We start from the raw sequence: 21,574 nt of genomic DNA on the forward strand, positions 1-21,574 counted from the left end.
CTTGAATAGACAGAAAAGTGAAGGCAAAGACATGATAACAAAAAAGAGAGAAGTATAATAGGACAAAAGAAGAGGAGAAAGGATTGAGCCTTGTGGGAGACAATATCAAGGAAGGAATAATGGGAAGAATATTTTGTCCAGAATAGAAACTAGGAGCATATTGCTCAATAAAAAGGAAAACCAAGAGAGTACAGACCCAGAAACACGAGTCGCTTAGAGTGTGTTGAAGAGAGCTGTGTGGTCCACCGTTCCCACATAGGCTGAGAAGGCAATGGGGGAAAAGAGCACAATCTGGAGCAGCTGGCAGATGTTAAGGGATTTGTGATGGAAAGTCGGGCAGTCTCTTTTGATGTTAGAGTTCAGATCAAAATCCAGACTGGAGAAGAGACAGGTGGGAATGAGAGTCAAGATGAGCATTCGAGAAGGAAATGGGCGCCATGAAAGATAGTGTTAGCAGGAGTGTGAGTTAAGAAAGACCGTGTTAGAGGACGGAATGGGACCAAAAAAGAGACTGTGTCATGGGAGAGAATGAGATTTAAGAAAGGCAGGGTTCTGGGGGAAAATATTCACCTTTATAAATAAAACATTAGGGTGCACACTAAAATGTGTGGCTCGCGGGCTCTCCATCACCGGTTTCAAGTCAACAACGAGAATGAAGCTAGCCTCTGTATGCTAACTCTACTCTTCTCCACCCTAACTCCTTTCCTTTCTTTCCCATTTTTCTTCACACCCCTCTCCGCCTATAGAGACAGTGGATGGGGGGCAGCCTAGCTCGTACATGGCGACATTGTTCTGCCGGCAACACAGCCTGTCTGGGAGGCCACCCTGCAACTACGAGTGATGTTTACTATATGTTATATGTTGTAAAAACAATAAAACTATTTTGAGATAAAAAAACAAGTGGAATAAATGTTCAAGCAAAGAGACAATTGCAGGTTTTACTCAGAAGTGTGAGCATCTCAATAGAAGGGAACTACACAAAGTGTCACAACAAACACACTCACTGTGCGGTGAAGATGGCGGCAGGTCTGGTGTTCGGAAGGATTTGATTGTGGCTGGCCCCTCTCCTCCTGTTGTCAGCACTTGCACTTCCAGTCTATACAGCATGGATGGCCTCAGATTAGCCACTGTCAGCAGATAGTGATCCTGTAAAGAGGGAAGAGAGCAAAGCCTCGAGTTTATCCTTTCAAATGTCATGATAACAATTGATTCTTCGGAGCATTGTTATTCTGGACGAGGGGCCAAGTCTTTTTTCAGACTGCGGGCCTGCCAAACATGCTGTGCTGGAAAGATGTTTCCCCTTATGCTTTCAATTTAATAATCAGCTCGTTTGTTAACATCGTTAACAAGCTACCACCATAAGTCTCTTGGCAAGGGAATGTGCAGTAATGCCAATTTTCATTATTTACTCCAGGGTTTGACAACAATGTGATATATTACCCTCCACAGCCTTAATATAGGAAGCAGGCTTTCAGAAAGATGCAGCTAAAATGTAGTCCATTACAACACACATTCCATCATGGCTGTTACCTATAATTTTGCATTGTTCTGTTACACTTGATGAAAGGATGAGCTGAAAGGATGTGGAATGGTTTATTGTAGACCTACACAAGTAACCTAAGAAATTCTTTGGTTCTGTCTTAATCCCCATCCATACTAAACTAAATCTACTGGTCACTGTGGAGAAGTCACTTTAAAGCCTTCATCCCACCGGTCCAGCTTCACTGAGAACATTAGCCTCTGTTTGCAAAAGCCTAAAATGCTGAAGTTGGTGTTGAACTTCAATCTTAAGCTGCCATGTTTGTAACTAGTGTGCACTCTGAGTACTGGATTGAAGTAGGCTCAGACAGAGGCTAATGTCCAAAGGGGAAACAGCTTTTACCACGCGGGACCTTCACAACGCAGTCTTTACCATGCATGTAAGAACCACACAAGCAAGTATTTATACCTTTACCACACAGTACTGTTCCACGCAGATAAGTCTTTTTTTTAATAACATACTTTTTATGTTATTTTAAGAAAGGGGTTTCGGTGCGGGTAGAGGTAAAGGGTGTTATGGGAGGTAAGGCGTATGGGTGAAATTAGTGTTACGGGTTGGAAGGAGGTAATGGAGGGTAAGGATGATTTTTGGGTTTAGGAGTGGAAAAAGGAGGTAAGGGAGATTTTAGGGTCCAGCGGTGGGATGAGATAAAGGGAGGTAAGAATGATATAAAGGTTTATGGGTAGTAGAGGTAAACAGAGGTAAAAGGAGGTAAAGGAGAATTTAGGGGTTTAGGGTCGTAAAGGTAAAGGTATATAATGGTGATTTTAGGGTGCGTAGAGGTAAAGGGAGGCAAATGTAATTTCCTTGCTTAAGGGTGTAGAGGTAAACTGAGGTAAGGATAATTTATGGAGTTCAGGGGAGGGAAGAGCTAAATCGAGGTTAGGAGTAAAGAAAAGGGTGGGGTTTACTGAGTGAATAAGCAAAGGTTAATGTTATGTTATAGTTGGTGAGAATTCCAGTGACAACATAACTTTTACACAAACAAAACCACTGAAATTCACCAGTTATAATTATTTCAAGTAACTGTAACTCATGGCTTAAGGTAACTATAACGCTGCCTGGCTATTCCGTACTTATTACCCACATATTACATCACTCTTGACATCTCCTTTGTTATCATTGATAAAATCACTGCAACATTTGCAATGAAACTATTGATGAGAAAACTAAGCAGGGTGGGGGCGCCTGTGGCCAAATGCAAATAAAAAGTGGAGTAGGGCCTTATGTCACGCGAGCCTTAATAGGCTGCAATTATTTCATCCCCCAGGGCCGAATCTAAATAAAAAGGGGACCTCATCCACTGGAGCCTTTCCAAATTATAGGTGGGTGCCTGCTGCCTATCCGCGGTACCTAGCAAGTTGGAGGCTGTGGGTCGAGCCCCAGGGCCCCCCAGTCTGCTCTAAGCTTGGTGCGAGAGACGGCAATGTTCCTGACCGCATGGAGCCTCTGTCTTTGCAGGTTCCTCTGAGCTGGAGCAATAGCTGCTTCCCTGCCCGCAGGAGTGGGAGCAGGTAAACAGTAGTCTGCTCTCACTCGATGGGTAACAAAACGACAAAAGAGCCAATACTGAGACTACTATTTTTCTCAAGATAACCAACGCACCTGAAATTAAACTGGATGCGGGGAAATGCCACAGTTCATGAAATGAATCTTTTTTATTTATAAAGTAATTTTTGAAAGAATGTGTTGGTTCATAGTTTACCAGCAATTCAACATAATTTGAAAGACAAACAATACCGAAAACATTATTCATAAAAGTGACATTTGTTTAAAACAAACATTGATAACAACAATTAGTGAAAATACATACTATCATTCCAAGTTATTCAACATTCACACTCTGAAATCACTCTCTCATACACAACAACAAACATTCAAAACTCTATATACAACTGTAATGTCACAAACTGATTTGTATGAATACAAATAAAATTGGAGGAACACCATAGACAGAAATTCTACAAAAACCAATCTGTTTTTTTTCAGAGTTTATATGAGATGACTTGTGGCTTTTATAGTCTTATGGAGTCGTAGAGTGGTCTATGCGTTTCGAACCCTTAATATTTATGGGGTTCTCATCAGGACCTCATAGCTGAAAGAGATAAGGAAACTGAATCAGAAGCTGGGGGGGGTGAATTATGGAGACCAAACCTCCGCTGCCTGAATGCGCCCTCGCTTCCTACCTTGTATGAGAGCTCATGCTGTGAATGTGAAACCCGGACGTTGGACCACTGGAAAAAACCAATGAGGACAATCAATTCACCACTTTAAACATGCTCTAAAACTGTTTGGCAAAGGGTTGCATGTCATGGTAAAACGAGGATTTACTTACAGTCACAACTGTGGGGTGGTGAGCTGGATTCTGTGGGAACATAAATGCCGAGGTCAGTGGGAAACTTGATTTGGTAAGGGCAGTACCTTAAATCTACTTCTGACGTCTAACTTACTGTGGGAAGGTGTTTGCTTTCACAACAGTGGATTGGCTAGGTCGGGCTCCGGTTCGATCGACCTCAGGCCTGAGGGTACAAAAAATGAGAAACGGGAGGTCCTTATTAAGCCGCGTTGGTGCATAAGTGAAGATTGCCATATTAGTGCATGGTTCCAAGTGCAACATACCTTGAACAATCAGCCTGTCCTCTACACTGCAGTCGGCAGGACACGATCAGTGTGTGCAGTCGCTTCGGGAAAGCCGGTTTTTTGAACATCCGCCGACGCTGTGGAGGGAGTCTGGGTATTGCGGTGAGGGGATTCTGGGTATTGTAGTTTCGGTCCTCCATGGCGGAATCTGAAACATTTTTTTGGAGTGATGTCCATGTCGGGGCTTCTCTCGATCGATGTGTATCCTGTGTCTATATAATGTCCATGAAAGGCATTGTACATATTTGCAAAGGTACTCGGCCAATGTATGCCTCCCTTAAATTTAGGGTCATGCACTTTCGCATATCGCGTGAAGCGAACCTAAGTTCTCAGATCCATTTATGTGGAAGATGGATGTACCTGTACAACTTTGGGTTGTTTTGATTAATGATCCCTATTTTCCATATGTCGGGGTCTTAACGTTAGATGTAGTAACCCTTGGTGGTCACAAGTGGCTCGTATTACATATTCCTGTGACTGCAGCCAGGTGGCGATCTTCCCCTACTGTGTGGTATATGATGGCATTAGAGTCCCGATCGATCTTAATTTAGTTTATGTAATTCTGAAAGTTCATTTAATCCTTTGGTGACTGTGTTAAATTTTAGAATTAGCATAGCTTCTCTTTGAAGCAATTTTCTGTCCAAGTCACCTCCTCTTTGGTCTTTGTCCACTTTTAGTATTACTGTCCATTTCAAGTCCGCTTCCTCGTGGTTCATCGCTAGCCAATGGTTGACCAGTGGTGCTGTTAGCACTTTCATTCTTATTCTTGATTTGTGCTGCGATATGCGTGATCTCACTTCCTGGTTTGTTTTACCAATATATGCCAATTTGCATGGGCATGTGATCGCATATATCACATTCCGTGATTTACAATTTGTGAACGCATTGTGTTTCCAAAAGATATTTTCATATTGAAACACTGATCCTTCTTCCGTAGATGCGCAGCAAACACAAGTGCCGCATTTTTTGTGACCCACCAATGGTGGGAGTCCCATATAGCTTCTAACTGACACCGCCTCAGGCTGTGGTAGAGCTGCTCTGACTAAATGATTGCCAATGGAACGATTCTTCTTAAAGGCAAATAGTGGTTTGGCATTAAAGGCAGCATGTACATTTTTGATTATATGCCAATTTTGAATCACCGCTTTTTTGAGGAGGTTTGAGTTGGGACAGTAGGTGGAAACGAACACAATTCTATCTGTATCTTTTTTTGTTTTCCTTTCCAGTAGACTTTCGCGCGGTGTCCACCAAGCGCGTTTGAGTGATCTCTTAAGCAATTATTTTGGGTAGCCTCTGGCCTGGAGGTTGTCAGTTAATTTGGCTGCATTAACCATGAATTCTTCTTTTGAGTGACAATTACGCCGGATGCGGAGGTATTGCCCATAGGGCAAGTTATCCTTCATACTCTTCGGATGATTACTTTTATAATTAAGTGATTTATTCCGGCCAGTGTCTTTTTTATATAGAGTGGTAACAAGTCCCCCATTTGTCGGATATACTTCAACATCCAAGAAGGATATTTTGTCTTTTGCATAAGTTAGGCTGAATTTGATTTCCTCCGTCCGGTTATTGAGCCATTGATGGAATTCTTTAAGTTGTTCCTCCTGTCCGGTCCACACAAAAAAGACGTCGTCTATATATCTATTTCAATACCCAATGTATTGAATATATGGATTATTTTTATAGACGAACGTTTCCTCGTAGGTTGCCATAAACAGTACGGCCAGCTCCGGGGCGAATGGACAGCCCATCGCCACTCCACTTATTTGGTAGTAGAATTCCCCATCGAATTTGAAATAATTTTTCTTCAGTGAGAAGCTTGCTAATTTCAGGATGAATTCCGTTGGGACTTTATGTGGTCGTACTCTAGAGTCTAGGAACTGTTTTAGGACGTACAGACCTTCCTCTTGAGGGATCTGGGTGTATAACGACACCACGTCCATTGTCACTAAGAGATGACTGTTAGCGTCAAATTCAATCTGGCTGATTCTATTTATGAAATCCGTTGTATCTTTTAAGAAAGATTTAACGTCTGCCATGAAAGGTTTCAAGAAATAGTCCACGAATTTTGCAGCTGGTTCCATGAGGGATTCACATCCGAAAACGATTGGTCTTCCGGGCGGTTGTGTTTCACTTTTGTGCACTTTGGGAAGTACATAAAAGAGTGGGATTCTTGGATTTTTTATTTTCAAATATTCTGTCTCTTTTTTACCAAGAAACCCTAAAGAATAACCTTCATCCACAATTGTGTGAAGAACATTTTTCAATTCACTGGTGGGATCATGGTTAATTTTCCTATAGCAGTGATTGTCATCTAATTGGCGTTTGACTTCGGTCACATATAATGTCCTGTCCCAAAGGACTAGTGCGCCGCCTTTGTCGGCTTGTTTATAGATGACTGACGTATCTTTTTTTAAATCCACTAATGCTAAGGATTCGTTTTTTGTTAGATTGAATTTAGTCCATTTCCTTTTTTGTTCCATGTCTGAAATGGAAGACCACAAAGTCCTCTCAAACGTAATTACTTCCTTAGGAATTCTATTGTTAGAGGGTACGAATGTGGACTTATTTTTAAGGCCTGTATTTTCAGTAGATGTATCAAAATGATTTTCTGAAAAAAATGCTTTAAATCGGACTTTCCTGCAGAATTCAAGGGTCTCCATTTTGAGCTTGATAAAATCCGTAAACTGTGATGGTACAAAAGACAAGCCTTTCTCCAGGATTCTAGTTTCAACTTGTGTTAAACTTTTTTGAGACAGATTGATGATTGCAGATTGTTTCAATTTTTGTAATTCTGTCTTCTGGTAGACATCTCCCATGGTTGCTGGTTGAAGCGCACTTTCCCTCTGGGTTTCGTCTGGCCCTGTCCTAAAAAAGGTGTTTGATGATTTTGTTGCGATCCACTTCTGTTATTGAATCTCCGGGGTTCTGTGGTTTCGCTTTCACTACTGCTCCCTGAGGAGGATGTTTCTGAAAATGTAATATAATTATTAGACGATCTCCCTTGGTATTCTTGGAGGTGTTTCCGGGCTTCTGGTCTTGAGTAAAAGTCTGTTTGTAAGTACGGATAGACTTTATCTATATTGAAGTTCCGTTTGTCCTTCTCAAACTGAGAACTCTTCTGATTGATTGTGTGGTCCTTGAATTATCCTATTTCTTTTTCGACTTTTTCTAAAAGAGTTTTGGCATCCGTTATAAGTTGGTTAGTGGAAATGGCCTTTTCCAAATTTGATATTTCCTCCAGTTGAAGTTTAGAGAGTCTCTGTGCTGTCTCGACAGTTAGGACCATTAGGTCCCGACTGCATTTCGTTTCTATGTAACTCTATTCTTTTTTATAAAGGGGATCCTCCGTGAATATTACTGGGACATTTTTTATTTGAAGTCCTGCTGGGATTGTGCCCGCTCGAAGGTGTTGTAATAAAAAATGACCATGGAGGTCTGTTCGTATCTGCTTTTTCTTTAGTCTTAACAGGTTGTCAGTCTCGTTCTGATTCTGGGCAGTCACACTAAGTGTGGCGGAAGCAAAGAGGGGCGGGGCAGCTAAGAGGTTTTTTATGTGTTCGTCACTATAAGCGAAGGTTTCTGTATCAGACATACCAAAATCACTTACACAACGACGTGGCACAAACTGATAGAAAGAAATTGAGAGGGTTCCAACCAAACCCGTCGCAGGACCTTCTATCCTATAAACACAGATCAACATCAATTAACAAAAACACAGTTACCAACTCGGGCAACCACACAGGCATGCGCCTGCAAAAGCAGTGAAAAAGCAACACTGGGTGTGGGCTCCCCACAGTAAGGCCAAGCCTCATCTAAGTAACAAAACGACAAAAGAGCCAATACTGAGACTACTATTTTCCTCAAGATAACCAACGCACCTGAAATTAAACTGGATGCGGGGAAATGCCACAGTTCATGAAATGAATCTTTTTTATTTATAAAGTAATTTTTGAAAGAATGTGTTGGTTCATAGTTTACCAGCAATTCAACATAATTTGAAAGACAAACAATACCGAAAACATTATTCATAAAAGTGACATTTGTTTAAAACAAACATTGATAACAATAATTAGTGAAAATACATACTATCATTCCAAGTTATTCAACATTCACACTCTGAAATCACTCTCTCATACACAACAACAAACATTCAAAACTCTATAGACAGAGATAAGGAAACTGAATCAGAAGCTGGGGGGGGTGAATTATGGAGACCAAACCTCCTTATCTCTTTCAGCTATGAGGTCCTGATGAGAACCCCATAAATATTAAGGGTTCGAAACGCGTAGACCACTCTACGACTCCATAAGACTATAAAAGCCACAAGTCATCTCATATAAACTCTGAAAAAAAACAGATTGGTTTTTGTAGAATTTCTGTCTATGGTGTTCCTTCAATTTTCTTTGTATTCATACAAATCAGTTTGTGACATTACAGTTGTATATAGAGTTTTGAATGTTTGTTGTGTATGATAGAGTGATTTCAGAGTGTGAATGTCCAAGAATCCCACTCTTTTATGTACTTCCCAAAGTGCACAAAAGTGAAACACAACCGCTCGGAAGACCAATCGTTTCCGGATGTGAATCCCTCATGGAACCAGCTGCAAAATTTGTGGACTATTTCTTGAAACCTTTCATGGCAGACGTTAAATCTTTCTTAAAAGATACAATGGATTTCATAAATAGAATCAGCCAGATTGAATTTGACGCTAACAGTCATCTCTTAGTGACAATGGACGTGGTGTCGTTATACACCCAGATCCCTCAAGAGGAAGGTCTGTACGTCCATAACAGTTCCTAGACTCTAGAGTATGACCACATAAAGTCCCAACGGAATTCATCCTGAAATTAGCAAGCTTCGCACTGAAGAAAAATTATTTCAAATTCGATGGGGAATTCTACTACCAAATAAGTGGAGTGGCGATGGGCTGTCCATTCGCCCCGGAGCTGGCCGTACTGTTTATGGCAACCTACGAGGAAACGTTTGTCTATAAAAATAATCCATATATTCAATACATTGGGTATTGGAATAGATATATAGACGACGTCTTTTTTGTGTGGACTGGACAGGAGGAACAACTTAAAGAATTCCATCAATGGCTCAATAACCGGACGGAGGAAATCAAATTCAGCCTAACTTATGCAAAAGACAAAATATCCTTCTTGGATGTTGAAGTATATCCGACAAATGGGGGACTTGTTACCACTCTATATAAAAAAGACACTGACCGGAATAAATCACTTCATTATAAAAGTAATCATCCGAAGAGTATGAAGGATAACTTGCCCTATGGGCAATACCTCCGCATCCGGCGTAATTGTCACTCAAAAGAAGAATTCATGGTTAATGCAGCCAAATTAACTGACAACCTCCAGGCCAGAGGCTACCCAAAAAAATTGCTTAAGAGATCACTCAAACGCGCTTGGTGGACACCGCGCGAAAGTCTACTGGAAAGGAAAACAAAAAAAGATACAGATAGAATTGTGTTCGTTTCCACCTACTGTCCCAACTCAAACCTCCTCAAAAAAGCGGTGATTCAAAATTGGCATATAATCAAAAATGTACATGCTGCCTTTAATGCCAAACCACTATTTGCCTTTAAGAAGAGTCGTTCCATTGGCAATCATTTAGTCAGAGCAGCTCTACCACAGCCTGAGGCGGTGTCAGTTAGAAGCTATATGGGACTCCCACCATTGGTGGGTCACAAAAAATGCGGCACTTGTGTTTGCTGCGCATCTACGGAAGAAGGATCAGTGTTTCAATATGAAAATATCTTTTGGAAACACAATGCGTTCACAAATTGTAAATCACGGAATGTGATATATGCGATCACATGCCCATGCAAATTGGCATATATTGGTAAAACAAACCAGTAGGTGAGATCACGCATATTGCAGCACAAATCAAGAATAAGAATGAAAGTGCTAACAGCACCACTGGTCAACCATTGGCTAGCGATGAACCACGAGGAAGCGGACTTGAAATGGACAGTAATACTAAAAGTGGACAAAGACCAAAGAGGAGGTGACTTGGACAGAAAATTGCTTCAAAGAGAAGCTATGCTAATTCTAAAATTTAACACAGTCACCAAAGGATTAAATGAACTTTCAGAATTACATAAACTAAATTAAGATCGATCGGGACTCTAATGCCATCATATACCACACAGTAGGGGAAGATCGCCACCTGGCTGCAGTCACAGGAATATGTAATACGAGCCACTTGTGACCACCAAGGGTTACTACATCTTACGTTAAGACCCCGACATATGGAAAATAGGGATCATTAATCAAAACAACCCAAAGTTGTACTGGTACATCCATCTTCCACCTAAATGGATCTGAGAACTTAGGTTCGCTTCACGCGATATGCGAAAGTGCATGACCCTAAATTTAAGGGAGGCATACATTGGCCGAGTACCTTTGCAAATATGTACAATGCCTTTCATGGACATTATATAGACACAGGATACACATCGATCGAGAGAAGCCCCGACATGGACATCACTCCAAAAAAATGTTTCAGATTCCGCCATGGAGGACCGAAACTACAATACCCAGAATCCCCTCACCGCAATACCCAGACTCCCTCCACAGCGTCGGCGGATGTTAAAAAAAAACGGCTTTCCCGAAGCGACTGCACACACTGATCGTGTCCTGCCGACTGCAGTGTAGAGGACAGGCTGATTGTTCAAGGTATGTTGCACTTGGAACCATGCACTAAAATGGCAATCTTCACTTATGCACCAACGCGGCTTAATAAGGACCTCCCGTTTCTCATTTTTTGTACCCTCAGGCCTAAGGTCGATCGAACCGGAGCCCGACCTAGCCAATCCACTGTTGTGAAAGCAAACACCTTCCCACAGTAAGTTAGACGTCAGAAGTAGATTTAAGGTACTGCCCTCACCAAATCAAGTTTCCCACTGACCTCGGCATTTATGTTCCCACAGAATCCAGCTCACCACCCCACAGTTGTGACTGTAAGTAAATCCTCGTTTTACCATGACATGCAACCCTTTGCCAAACAGTTTTAGAGCATGTTTAAAGTGGTGAATTGATTGTCCTCATTGGTTTTTTCCAGTGGTCCAACGTCCGGGTTTCACATTCACAGCATGAGCTCTCATACAAGGTAGGAAGCGAGGGCGCATTCAGGCAGCGGAGGTTTGGTCTCCATAATTCACCCCACCAGCTTCTGATTCAGTTTCCTTATCTCTTTCAGCTATGAGGTCCTGATGAGAACCCCATAAATATTAAGGGTTCGAAACGCGTAGACCACTCTACGACTCCATAAGACTATAAAAGCCACAAGTCATCTCATATAAACTCTGAAAAAAAACAGTTTGGTTTTTGTAGAATTTCTGTCTATGGTGTTCCTCCAATTTTATTTGTATTCATACAAATCAGTTTGTGACATTACAGTTGTATATAGAGTTTTGAATGTTTGTTGTTGTGTATGAGAGAGTGATTTCAGAGTGTGAATGTTGAATAACTTGGAATGATAGTATGTATTTTCACTAATTGTTGTTATCAATGTTTGTTTTAAACAAATGTCACTTTTATGAATAATGTTTTCGGTATTGTTTGTCTTTCAAATTATGTTGAATTGCTGGTAAACTATGAACCAACACATTCTTTCAAAAATTACTTTATAAATAAAAAAGATTCATTCCATGAACTGTGGCATTTCCCCGCATCCAGTTTAATTTCAGGTTCATTGGTTATCTTGAGAAAAATAGTAGTCTCAGTATTGGCTCTTTTGTCGTTTTGTTACTTAGATGATGCTTGGCCTTACTGTGGGGAGCCCACACCCAGTGTTGCTTTTTCACTCACTCGATGGGAGCATTTTCAAATCTCCCACCGGCTGGGAGCAGACAAGCTTTCCCTGCCTGCATTCCTGCAGGAAGGGAAGGCATACTTGCTCCCGCTTGTTATTGGTTCAGTCAGAAATCCTATACTGTCCCAGGGGTGGGCTCTCTGAGAAAGAGTAATTGAGCTGGCCCAGCGAGATTGGGTCCCCGGGCCTTTTTGAGGCAGCACCCTCCATTTTCAAGTTTATTTTGGTGATGTGGATTGGGTCCCCAGGGCCTTTTAAGGCCCAAGTAGGGGGCACACAGCCCCCTCTCCCTTTTTTGTATAGAATTTGGCCCCACCCAGAGGATGGGGTCCCCGTGGCCTAATAAGACACTTGGAGGGGGTAATGCATGCTCCCTCCCTTCATTTTATACCTTGGCCCCAGGAGATGACTGCCAAGCCACACAGAGGGTTAGGTAGTGGTCCATGTGCCCGTTTCACAAAATAAACATTCTGTGCCGGGCCCTGGCCCATCCTGTTTTGGGTTTTTTTCAAAAGAAGAGTAGGAGGCAGCAGGTTTTTGTTTTTAATTTTGCCACAAATTAGTGGATCCTCTGTGAATTTCTGGCGAAAAGTAAAAGAAAATAGTTTTAGGCCATATCAGGCTAGGGGGGTCAGGGCATTCCTACCTTGACCCCGTATGTCTTTTTTTTGCATTTTATTAGGACTCTGTACTGAGTCCTACGATGGCTGCTGCAACATTGTTGGTGACGTGGTGGCAGCCAATCAGATCTCTCCAAGAGTCCATGGATCCTCCGTGGTGTGATATATACAAAAGTAACACACATTTTTAAATGAAATCATAATTGTCAACGGTCAATACAGCCTTCAATAAAGAAATACTATGTAAGCCTGCGACCACCAAAATGTAACACTGAAAAACACTTACCGCCGGCAGGATCTGTGACTGAGAAATAATGCTGTTTGGTAAGCTGTTCTGCCGGCTCTCTGTGGTGACTTCAGCCCACGTCACTTGAAAACCTGTCATGGGCTGATGAAGGTTCACCTTGGACAACTTCCAGGAAAAATGGCCAGTGATGTTGCCTTCATGTACTATGAAGGATGCAGAAAGGTTCTCTGGCTTGGCCAACACTTTGGGTAGAACAATCACTGTGAAATACAAAACAACAAGGCAAAAGAGTCAAGTAAATTGGTTTATGGGCATTCACATATTGTGTTTTTATGCAAAGGGCACTTTTGATGTCAACAGTATTGCCTGAAGGTTTTTTGCTGTCACCTGACTGGCCTTTTGGTATTTCCAATGTTGATTGTCAATGGACCTGAGATAGAGGGTGATATATTATTTGACCTACGATCACAGAATTTATTTTAACATCTCCTTACCAATAATTTAAATAGAAAAAACTTTTTCTATAACAGCAAGTTTCATGTACTCATTCTTATTTAAATTGTATATGGATCATCCTGTATCCCTCCAGCTGGTATGAATCGTTATCCATAGAGCTTCGCAGGAGCAATAATGCCTGTTATATAAACTGTGGTATACTGTATGTTTAGTGCTCATAACTTTGAAGTAGATTACTTCTCCAAACATTATTCTCAAGATTTTTCCACCATTCATCACAATATTCTCTCTCACAAAAAAATCTCATTCTGCTCTTAGGGTTACTGCTTGTTTTGTCCAATCATTAGGTCAAGCTTAGAGCAGCGCATGCACTGCTAGCTCGACTTTAAGTAAGGGGCTTTTCAACGTGCTACCCATTCTCCTGGCCTAAAGCTTGTGTGCATGTGCACGTGAACGCGAGCAGCCACCATCTACCTTTAGTTTTGAGCCATCATGGATCATCTAGTGCTTTCGCGCGCACACACAACTCCCTCCGCCTCTTTTTTCTGTTTTGTAACTCCCTCCATCTCTCTTTCATGTTTTTTAAAGCCTGCTGTTTCCCCAAAGCGTATGCAAAGATTGCTTTACATAAGATCTCGCCCTCTTTCGTAACATCTGCATTCCATGCAAAACGTCAGGGGAGTTTGCATTAAAGAAAAACTCCACCATGGAGGGGGTGTTACAACAGTATCCACCGCTATAGTTCGTATACCAGGTCCGGATGGTGCTCTCTGGTATATATTTGTTACCTCACAGGCAGCGGGTCCCTGGTGCACCTATCCAAGTTGGACAGGAAGTGGCAAATACAATTCATGAGCTTCTGTTTGTTGGTTTCTGGACTTGCCCTTCCCAGCCTCAGAGTGACCCTGGAATGCTAACCGGAAGTGAGCTAATCAATTGTTTGCACTCTATGCACGTTCGGTCTGGATCTCACGCCTTTTAAAAAGGCGTCCAAAAGACCTTTCCGTGCAACGTTAAGATGCATGTGTTATTGTTGTTACCAATGAAGTCTGCAATAGTGCTATGTTTCTGTAGCGCCTCAAGCTTGCTTGTTACATATTAACTTTTCAACTTCCACAATTTGGTTTGATTACTTCAGTCTTTGCCCCAGCCCGTGCATACGGTTGAAACTTTTACTGCTTTTCAAAGGACATTAATTATTCTTCGGGTGCAGATAAATGAGAGTCACAAAATGATTCTTTAACCATGATCTTGGTCTGAGAACAAAGCTTAACATGAACCCTTTAAACGGGTGCGGGCTGTTGATCAAAGGCGTTAACTAAATACACATTCGCTACACCTGTGTGCTTGCTGCGCTTTCCTAAGTAGAAACGCTCTTTTACATAATAGAACTGAATTCTTCAAGTAACAGAATGTTTAATAGTTTATAGATAGCCCGATTCCAGGTGAAATATGTGGAGAGGCCAATTTCAAATTAATGTAAGGGCGCCCCCATTCCTATCCCGGACTCAACCCCAATCACAGTTTGCAAGTGTTAATCAAAATGATCACACATCGTGTGAAAGCACCCTTATACACCCTTGACATATTATCCACTTACACCACTCAATATCTTATTCCCTCTCCAGTGGTGTATTTCACCACTCCAAACGTGTGAGTGAGGTGGTGGCAATGTGCTGCAGAAAGCGCTACAAAACCACTGCGAACAAATAAAAAAAAACACCGCTGAGTTTAACGCAATAACAAGAAACAATGCCGAAGTCTGCAAATTACTGGAAGTCTTACATCAAAAAGCCTTTGACAGAATTCCTGCTATTTGACAAGAAAATCCAGTTTGTGGCAATCACCTTTTTTTTGCAGAACGGCTTGTTTGACCCTTAGCAAAACAAGCATTGGCATAGCCAATAGGTCTCACTTTTGGGACCTTCTAAGTATTTAGTTATGCAGCACAGTATCCTTGGTGCAACAACATCAACAGTTGCATGGCTAAACACTTATAAGGCCCCAAAGTCGAGACCTATTGGCTATGCCAATGCTTGTTTTTCACTTGTTGTGTGCTGGTGCTGTAATGGATGAGGTCAACACAGTTTATCTACTGCATATCTTAATGCAATGGTTATAATTTCTAGGGTGTGAGACATTTTGAGAGTGTACTAAATGTCCTCCTTGTATTGCCAGTGGGATGGGGTGGGCAAAGGTGTTATGTAAGGTTTCAGATGGGAGATATTATCCAGTAATATTTTCTGTTAGATTTCTTACAATTTCTGGTAACCGTAAATGGAGAAACTGAATGATCACCATCCAAGTGTGATGCTGTAGTAATATTGTTGTTTGTATTTGTCTATGCATGTCTCACAAAATGCCCCAATATGAAGTTGAGATGGCAGTCTATAGATAGTTTTCCCATATTCAGCCACAGTCATCACTTCCTGGAGCCAGTCAATATATGTAGGAACTTCTGGGGACTTCCACAGATGTAAAATACAGAAGGTTTGTTGAGTCAGAGTATCGTAGCAAGTCACTGTCTCAAGTGTGTGGATATGTCTGGGATGTCAGACATGTCAAGTAACATGCGAAGTTGTAGAATTGAAGTGTTGATCATATGAAATTCACTGTAGTCCATATATGTGTCAAGTATTGTATCAAGTTGGGACAGTTCCATAAAATCTTTAAGAAGTAGTCTTTCTCTACGTCACATCTTCAACTTTTTGAATTTGGACTTGTGTGCTGTGTGTAGATCTTTTGCTGACCAATGTAATTAAGGTAAAATCTTTAAATAGCTAGATTTGAGTCTGGCTTTTCTAAGACTTTTGTCCCTTTGTTATACATGAATAGCAAATCCTGCCATTCATCATCCTCAAATTGAGTACCTAGTTTCTCTCCGTCACGTAAATCTGACTGTTGATTCTGTCAGCATTGAGATGGTGGTTTTTATTACGGTACTCTACAGACCTGTGATTACTCGGTTATGCTGTCCCCAGGCCTTAACATATTTTCGTATAGGGATGTGTTCGTGTTTTTGGGGGCAGGGTCAACAATCTGGCCTTTGTACAACAGGTCAGTTGACTGTACTTCCACATTTATAAAAGTGTAAGATTACATTCACATTTGAGGCTAGCAAATGATTATTTTCTGTCTCAGAGACGATTGGAAAGATATGTATACCAAGCTCTAGCCACTCCTGACATAGTATTTTCCCTAAAATTTTCAGCCCTGTGATGTCCCTAAATGGAGCATTTAGATGTATGCAAGGGTCTACTCTCTCAAATGTACTTTTCACCAGGCATGGCCTGCTGCATGCATAATTGGGTAGTACCTTTCTACGGTCATACAGGGATCACTATACACTAAATCCAGTTTACCCTTCCAAATAGTAATTGTGCCTGAATTTGATCCCACATTGTTTTATTGTGCTCTTGGCTAATAACCATCAAATATGTGCCAATTTGTGCACTAGACGTCATGTTTTTGCATAAGGTAGGTACAGCCCTTGGCTCCCTGCCGCCATGTGCAGCCTGGAGTGCTTTAATCCTGGCCAGGCTCTACATGAATTTTCTAATGGTATTGGTAATTTCTGACACTGTGATATTTGTATTGGTAGTGACAGCATTGCAAAAACATATTTAAATGCTGAACTCACCATCATCTTACCTGCCTGCATTTTTCTCAAGAGGGAAAGTTGCAGGTCTGACAAGTTTGAGAAGTCAACTACTGTTTTTGTCAATAGTGGCTGTATGTTGCCCTTGAGTGCTATGTTGACCATGATCCCCAGGTATGATCTATACCCATCGAATCGGCTGAGTTTCCAAAAATGCATTGGTTGTCATCTTGGACATTGTTAAGACTTTGCTCTTTGACCAGTTGATGCGATACCTGAGAATTTGGAAAATTCTTCAAACTGAGTCATTACATTAGGAACTGAATATGCTGGCTTTGAAAGGGTCAATGAAAGATCATCTGCTTACAAAAAAAATTTCTGTTATCCTACAATTGCCAAGACTAATGTTGGTTATGTTCAATTCTTCTTATCTAGAGGGTAGAGGGCTATGACAATTTAAGGGAGTGATAATGAGCACGCCAAACAGGTGCGTCCCTCTTTAAGGAGAATGTGTCTGAGGTAAATTGATTCCAAGATATTTTTGCCTCAGGAGTCACGTATACTCAAAATATCTTATTTATAAAGTCATAGTATAGTCTATTTCCCTCCAATGTTCTGAAAAAGTAGGCAAAAAAAAGAAAAACAGAAACAGAAACTTCTTTTGAAATTTCTCCCCTTTTCAGTCTACACCATTGTTTGAATTGCATGCACTTAATCACTGCCCTGTGAATGTTCACTTTAGAGCTGAGCACATGTCAGCCAGTAATCCTGATTCGACTGGCAATAGAAGCATGGATGTCAATTAGGGGTCCCCAAGGGGTTACAAATGCGATCCCTAAGCCACCCATTGCAACCTCTGCCACCTCTTTTGTGACCCCTGGCTATTTGTCAACCTTGGCTAGCACTCTGGTGGCATAACATCAGCCACAGTGTGATCAGAACTTGATTGCACTGCTGTGCTGAAGCACTGCCTGCACATACATCATGATGGCCTGCAAGATGGGCCTGGGAGAACTTGTCTCACTCGTTGCTATGGTGACCACGAGCTGGGCCATTTGGCGCAGTCCTTGATTTGAAACCGTGCATGTATCTGCTGTGGGCCTGGGCAAGGAAGCTGAGCGAAAGAGCACGAAGTGCGCGCAGCATGGCTGAGCATGATTGGATAGCGACTAACTACACATGCTGCAGCTAGCAGCCAATGTGTGTAAGTGCAAGAGCGCACCTGCTGCACCCTACCTTAGCTTCAGATATGGTGTCAGGTGCGGTTTGCATACCACCGTGTTTGGGACTACCGACTCAGTCCCAGGTCCATCAATCCAGTAGTGTGCGAAAGAGCTACCAATGATGACAGCCCTGACAAAAATTATTGGGTGGTTCCCATGCAACAGTAAAAGCTGCGCTGATCCGCCGCAGGCTCGGGGTTGGAGTCGGGTCGGACTCCTGCCTGCTGAATGGGTGCTGAGTATCAAGACTCTAGAGTGACTAACTAGAATCAATGCAAGATCGGGACCGGCCCATGAGTGACTTGTTTCACTTAATTGTCATGTGTTCAGACCTTGGGCGGGCCCCAAGGTAAGTGAGAACGTGTGAGAGTAAGACTGACTGAGTTGTCATATTGATTTGACTAGAGCCTCAACTGTCAGCCTCCCACTTGTGGTGGTGCCAGTCATTGAGACTTCTGTGAGCTGTGGGCCTTGAGAAAACCTTTAACAAAGCAACAAGTAAAGTAAGATAAGATTATCTATTGTTGATTTTCAAATGCCCTGCAAAACTTCTGAAATTATTGTTAAAGAGCACACATTTCAAGTTCAACCCTTCCAGTGGTCTAGCCATCGTTTAGCTAATGTGAATAACACATTAATTGTCATTCTTTCTCGTAGAACACTGCAACCATGTAGCCACAGCATTCACATGCCGGTCAGTGAGCGCTGGGGGACTGGCCAACAAGACAATGTTTGTTTTGAACATCAGCAAACCTGAATGGCCATACCGGGCATCGGGAGATGGGCAGGTGTTTCCCTGGAAGGCCAAAGGGTGGGGGGAAAGTTCGGTTAGTGAGGCCGGTTTTGTAGCAGTGCAAAAGTTTTAAAAGCACTGCAAAGTTCCTTCGATATTCAGCAGTTTTGGGAAACAAGAAAAGTGTAAAGTCAACTCCGGTGATTTATTACTGTACCTGCTGTGGACAGAGGGAATTTTGTTTAGTGTCAGTTTTCACTTATCAAAGGTAGTGGAGATGGTTAATATACTGCAAAGAGTATGGCACGCGACGCTGCATGGGAGTCAGAGTCGGTCTCGTGGCTGCTGCACGGCATGGGTGCTGGACGTAATTAGAGTGAGTGACTGACTTCAACACAAGTTCGGTAACAGACACCTAGTCCCAACATGGTCGTGGGTGACTTGCTTCACTTAATTATCACTTTCTGATTGAGTCAGACAGTTGGACCTTGAACCGGCCACGAAGCAGATAGTGTGAGAGCGAGAATGAGCCATCAGATTGACTCTCCAACTCCCCTTGTTGTTTTGCCAGTCGTTGAGACTCCTGTGAGCTACGGGCCATTGGTGAATCTCTAACAGAAATAACAAGTAAATTAAGATAAGATTATCTGTTTTTGGAGTTACCACAAGATTTTCAAATGCTCTACTGCAAAACTTCAGAAATTATTGTGAAAGAGCATATATTTGAGGTTTACCCTTTTAGCGGTTTAGCCATTGTTTAGGTAATATAAATAACACACTAAAGGTCCTTGTCGTATGTGTAACACTGCATCCATGTAGCCACAGCATGAGTGCACCGGTCAGTGCTGGTGGACTGGCCAACAAGAAATTGTCTGTTTTGAATACCACCAAGGCCAGAATTGCCTTACCGGGCATCAGGCGACGGGTGGGGGGGGGGGGGGCGTTTCCCCAGGAGCCTGGAAGGACAGAGGGCAGGTTTTGTTAGTGAGGGCAGGTTTTCTAGCATTGCAGCAGTTTTAAAACCACTGCAAAGTTCCTTGTATATTCAATAGTTTTCGGGCAACATTAAAACTGTCAAGTTAACTCTGGTGATTTATTAATGTACCTGCTGAAGAGAGATGGGAGTTTTGTCTTGTGGCAGTTTTCACTTATCTAAGGTAGCGCAGAAAGTTAATGTGCCTGTGGCAAAGAACATGCACCATGTATATTAAAGAATAATATTTTATGTAGATATCTCAGTGGGTTACTACTTTTGTCAGAGATAATGTTGTGACTGTGCAGGTCATATGTTACATTCGTAATCTAGCTCATTGAGCTATGAACTGACATCTAAGAGCTGCATGGTACACCTTAGAAAGTTATGTTTTTCCCAGTCTTTCTATCCTGAAGTTGATAAGAAAGATTTGTTAGGGTAGAAATCAATTTTTATTATTAAAGTCAACCCTAAAGCACTGTATTGTGTTCTGAATCCTGAGTTTTTGCTTCTACAGACCAAGCACTCTTAAAAAAGTGCCTACCAGCATGGATGACATGTGAATCCTACAACTTGTAGTTTCCTTTGCCTCATGTAATATTTTCTATACACTGATTTACACACGTACGATTCATTGTCTCTGTAAGTGTGTGTGTTGGATTTTGAAAATGTGGAAAGTTTTGCTTTAGGAGCGTTGATTAACGGAGTCATTTTTAAATGCGGACTAACATCTGCATTGTAAAGTAAGCTTTCATGCCTTTGGGTTTCTGGCTGTTAGATAAGATGTTAGTTGCATGGTAAGTTATGCTAATGCAATACACACATTTTTTTGATCAACTCAAGTACTGTACCAGTGATGTGCATGTTTCCTGCAGAAGAAATAATAATAGTAAACCTGAAAAGGTTTAATGGCTCCACATGTTTAGAAGTATGTATACTATGGAAAGGAAGATTGCTGGGAGAACTTGACCTGAATTAAATAGCACTGTTATCTACGCTCCAAGACTGAGATTTAATTTCATGGTACTCCCAGTTTCTAGGACAAATGATAACGTGAACTTGTTTTGAACATTATAGGCCCATCAACCTTCCCATTTTATAAGTTATTTGATATTTATAATGGCTGATTTCAACTTGACTAGTGTATTTTCCATTGTTGTACACTATTTGATAGGTACTTAATCAATGCTATATTATCTTAATTGGATAAAGGAAGATACTACCTGAAACAATGTATGTAGCTGCATTTTCAATAGAATTTAAAGTATGTATATCTTTTTGTATCTGTATAAATTTTCCAGTCTCTGTGTGTAATGTAAGTAACTAAAAGTTAGATGCATCACTTCTTGTGATAGCACCATGCAAAAGGTCATGCAATTTAGCTTCCTTTGATTTCATGGGGCCCAAAGGACACATGATGCAACTTCCTGTGATGTCTTCAGGTCAAATGCCTTACGATGTCACTTCCTGTCCAGGCATTTTGATGAATCGACGTCCATGAATAGAAGACCAGCTGAATTGGGGTTACAAGAACGACACTCCACAGATGTGTTGTTTCACCCACAGACTATCTGCTGTAAGCAGGTGGTAACGTATGTGAAAAAAAGGAAAACTGAGGAATTTCTGGCAGTTTAAGACTCGAATTACAATTTCCGTGATAATTCTGCATGTCGTGTTGAACTTAAGGTCCCTCTTGTATTTCCACCCC

At 41.6% G+C, this 21,574-nt stretch overlaps 1 protein-coding gene across 1 annotated transcript in view; it reads right to left on the reverse strand.

Annotated features, from left to right (window-relative positions):
* The window catches only part of ANOS1 (anosmin 1), a 451,571-nt gene that overhangs the window by 13,208 nt on the left and 416,789 nt on the right, over window positions 1–21,574 (reverse strand). The window contains exons 12-13 of the mRNA XM_078657674.1: window positions 12,923–13,143; window positions 1,005–1,146 (exon numbers count right to left, since the gene is read on the reverse strand). Of these exons, the coding sequence (XP_078513800.1) occupies window positions 1,005–1,146; window positions 12,923–13,143 (363 nt within the window). The remainder of the gene's footprint in view (window positions 1–1,004; window positions 1,147–12,922; window positions 13,144–21,574) is intronic.

The sequence above is a fragment of the Lissotriton helveticus genome, chromosome 8, assembly GCF_964261635.1.
Source record: "Lissotriton helveticus chromosome 8, aLisHel1.1, whole genome shotgun sequence".
Classification (NCBI taxonomy): Eukaryota; Metazoa; Chordata; class Amphibia; order Caudata; family Salamandridae; genus Lissotriton; species Lissotriton helveticus.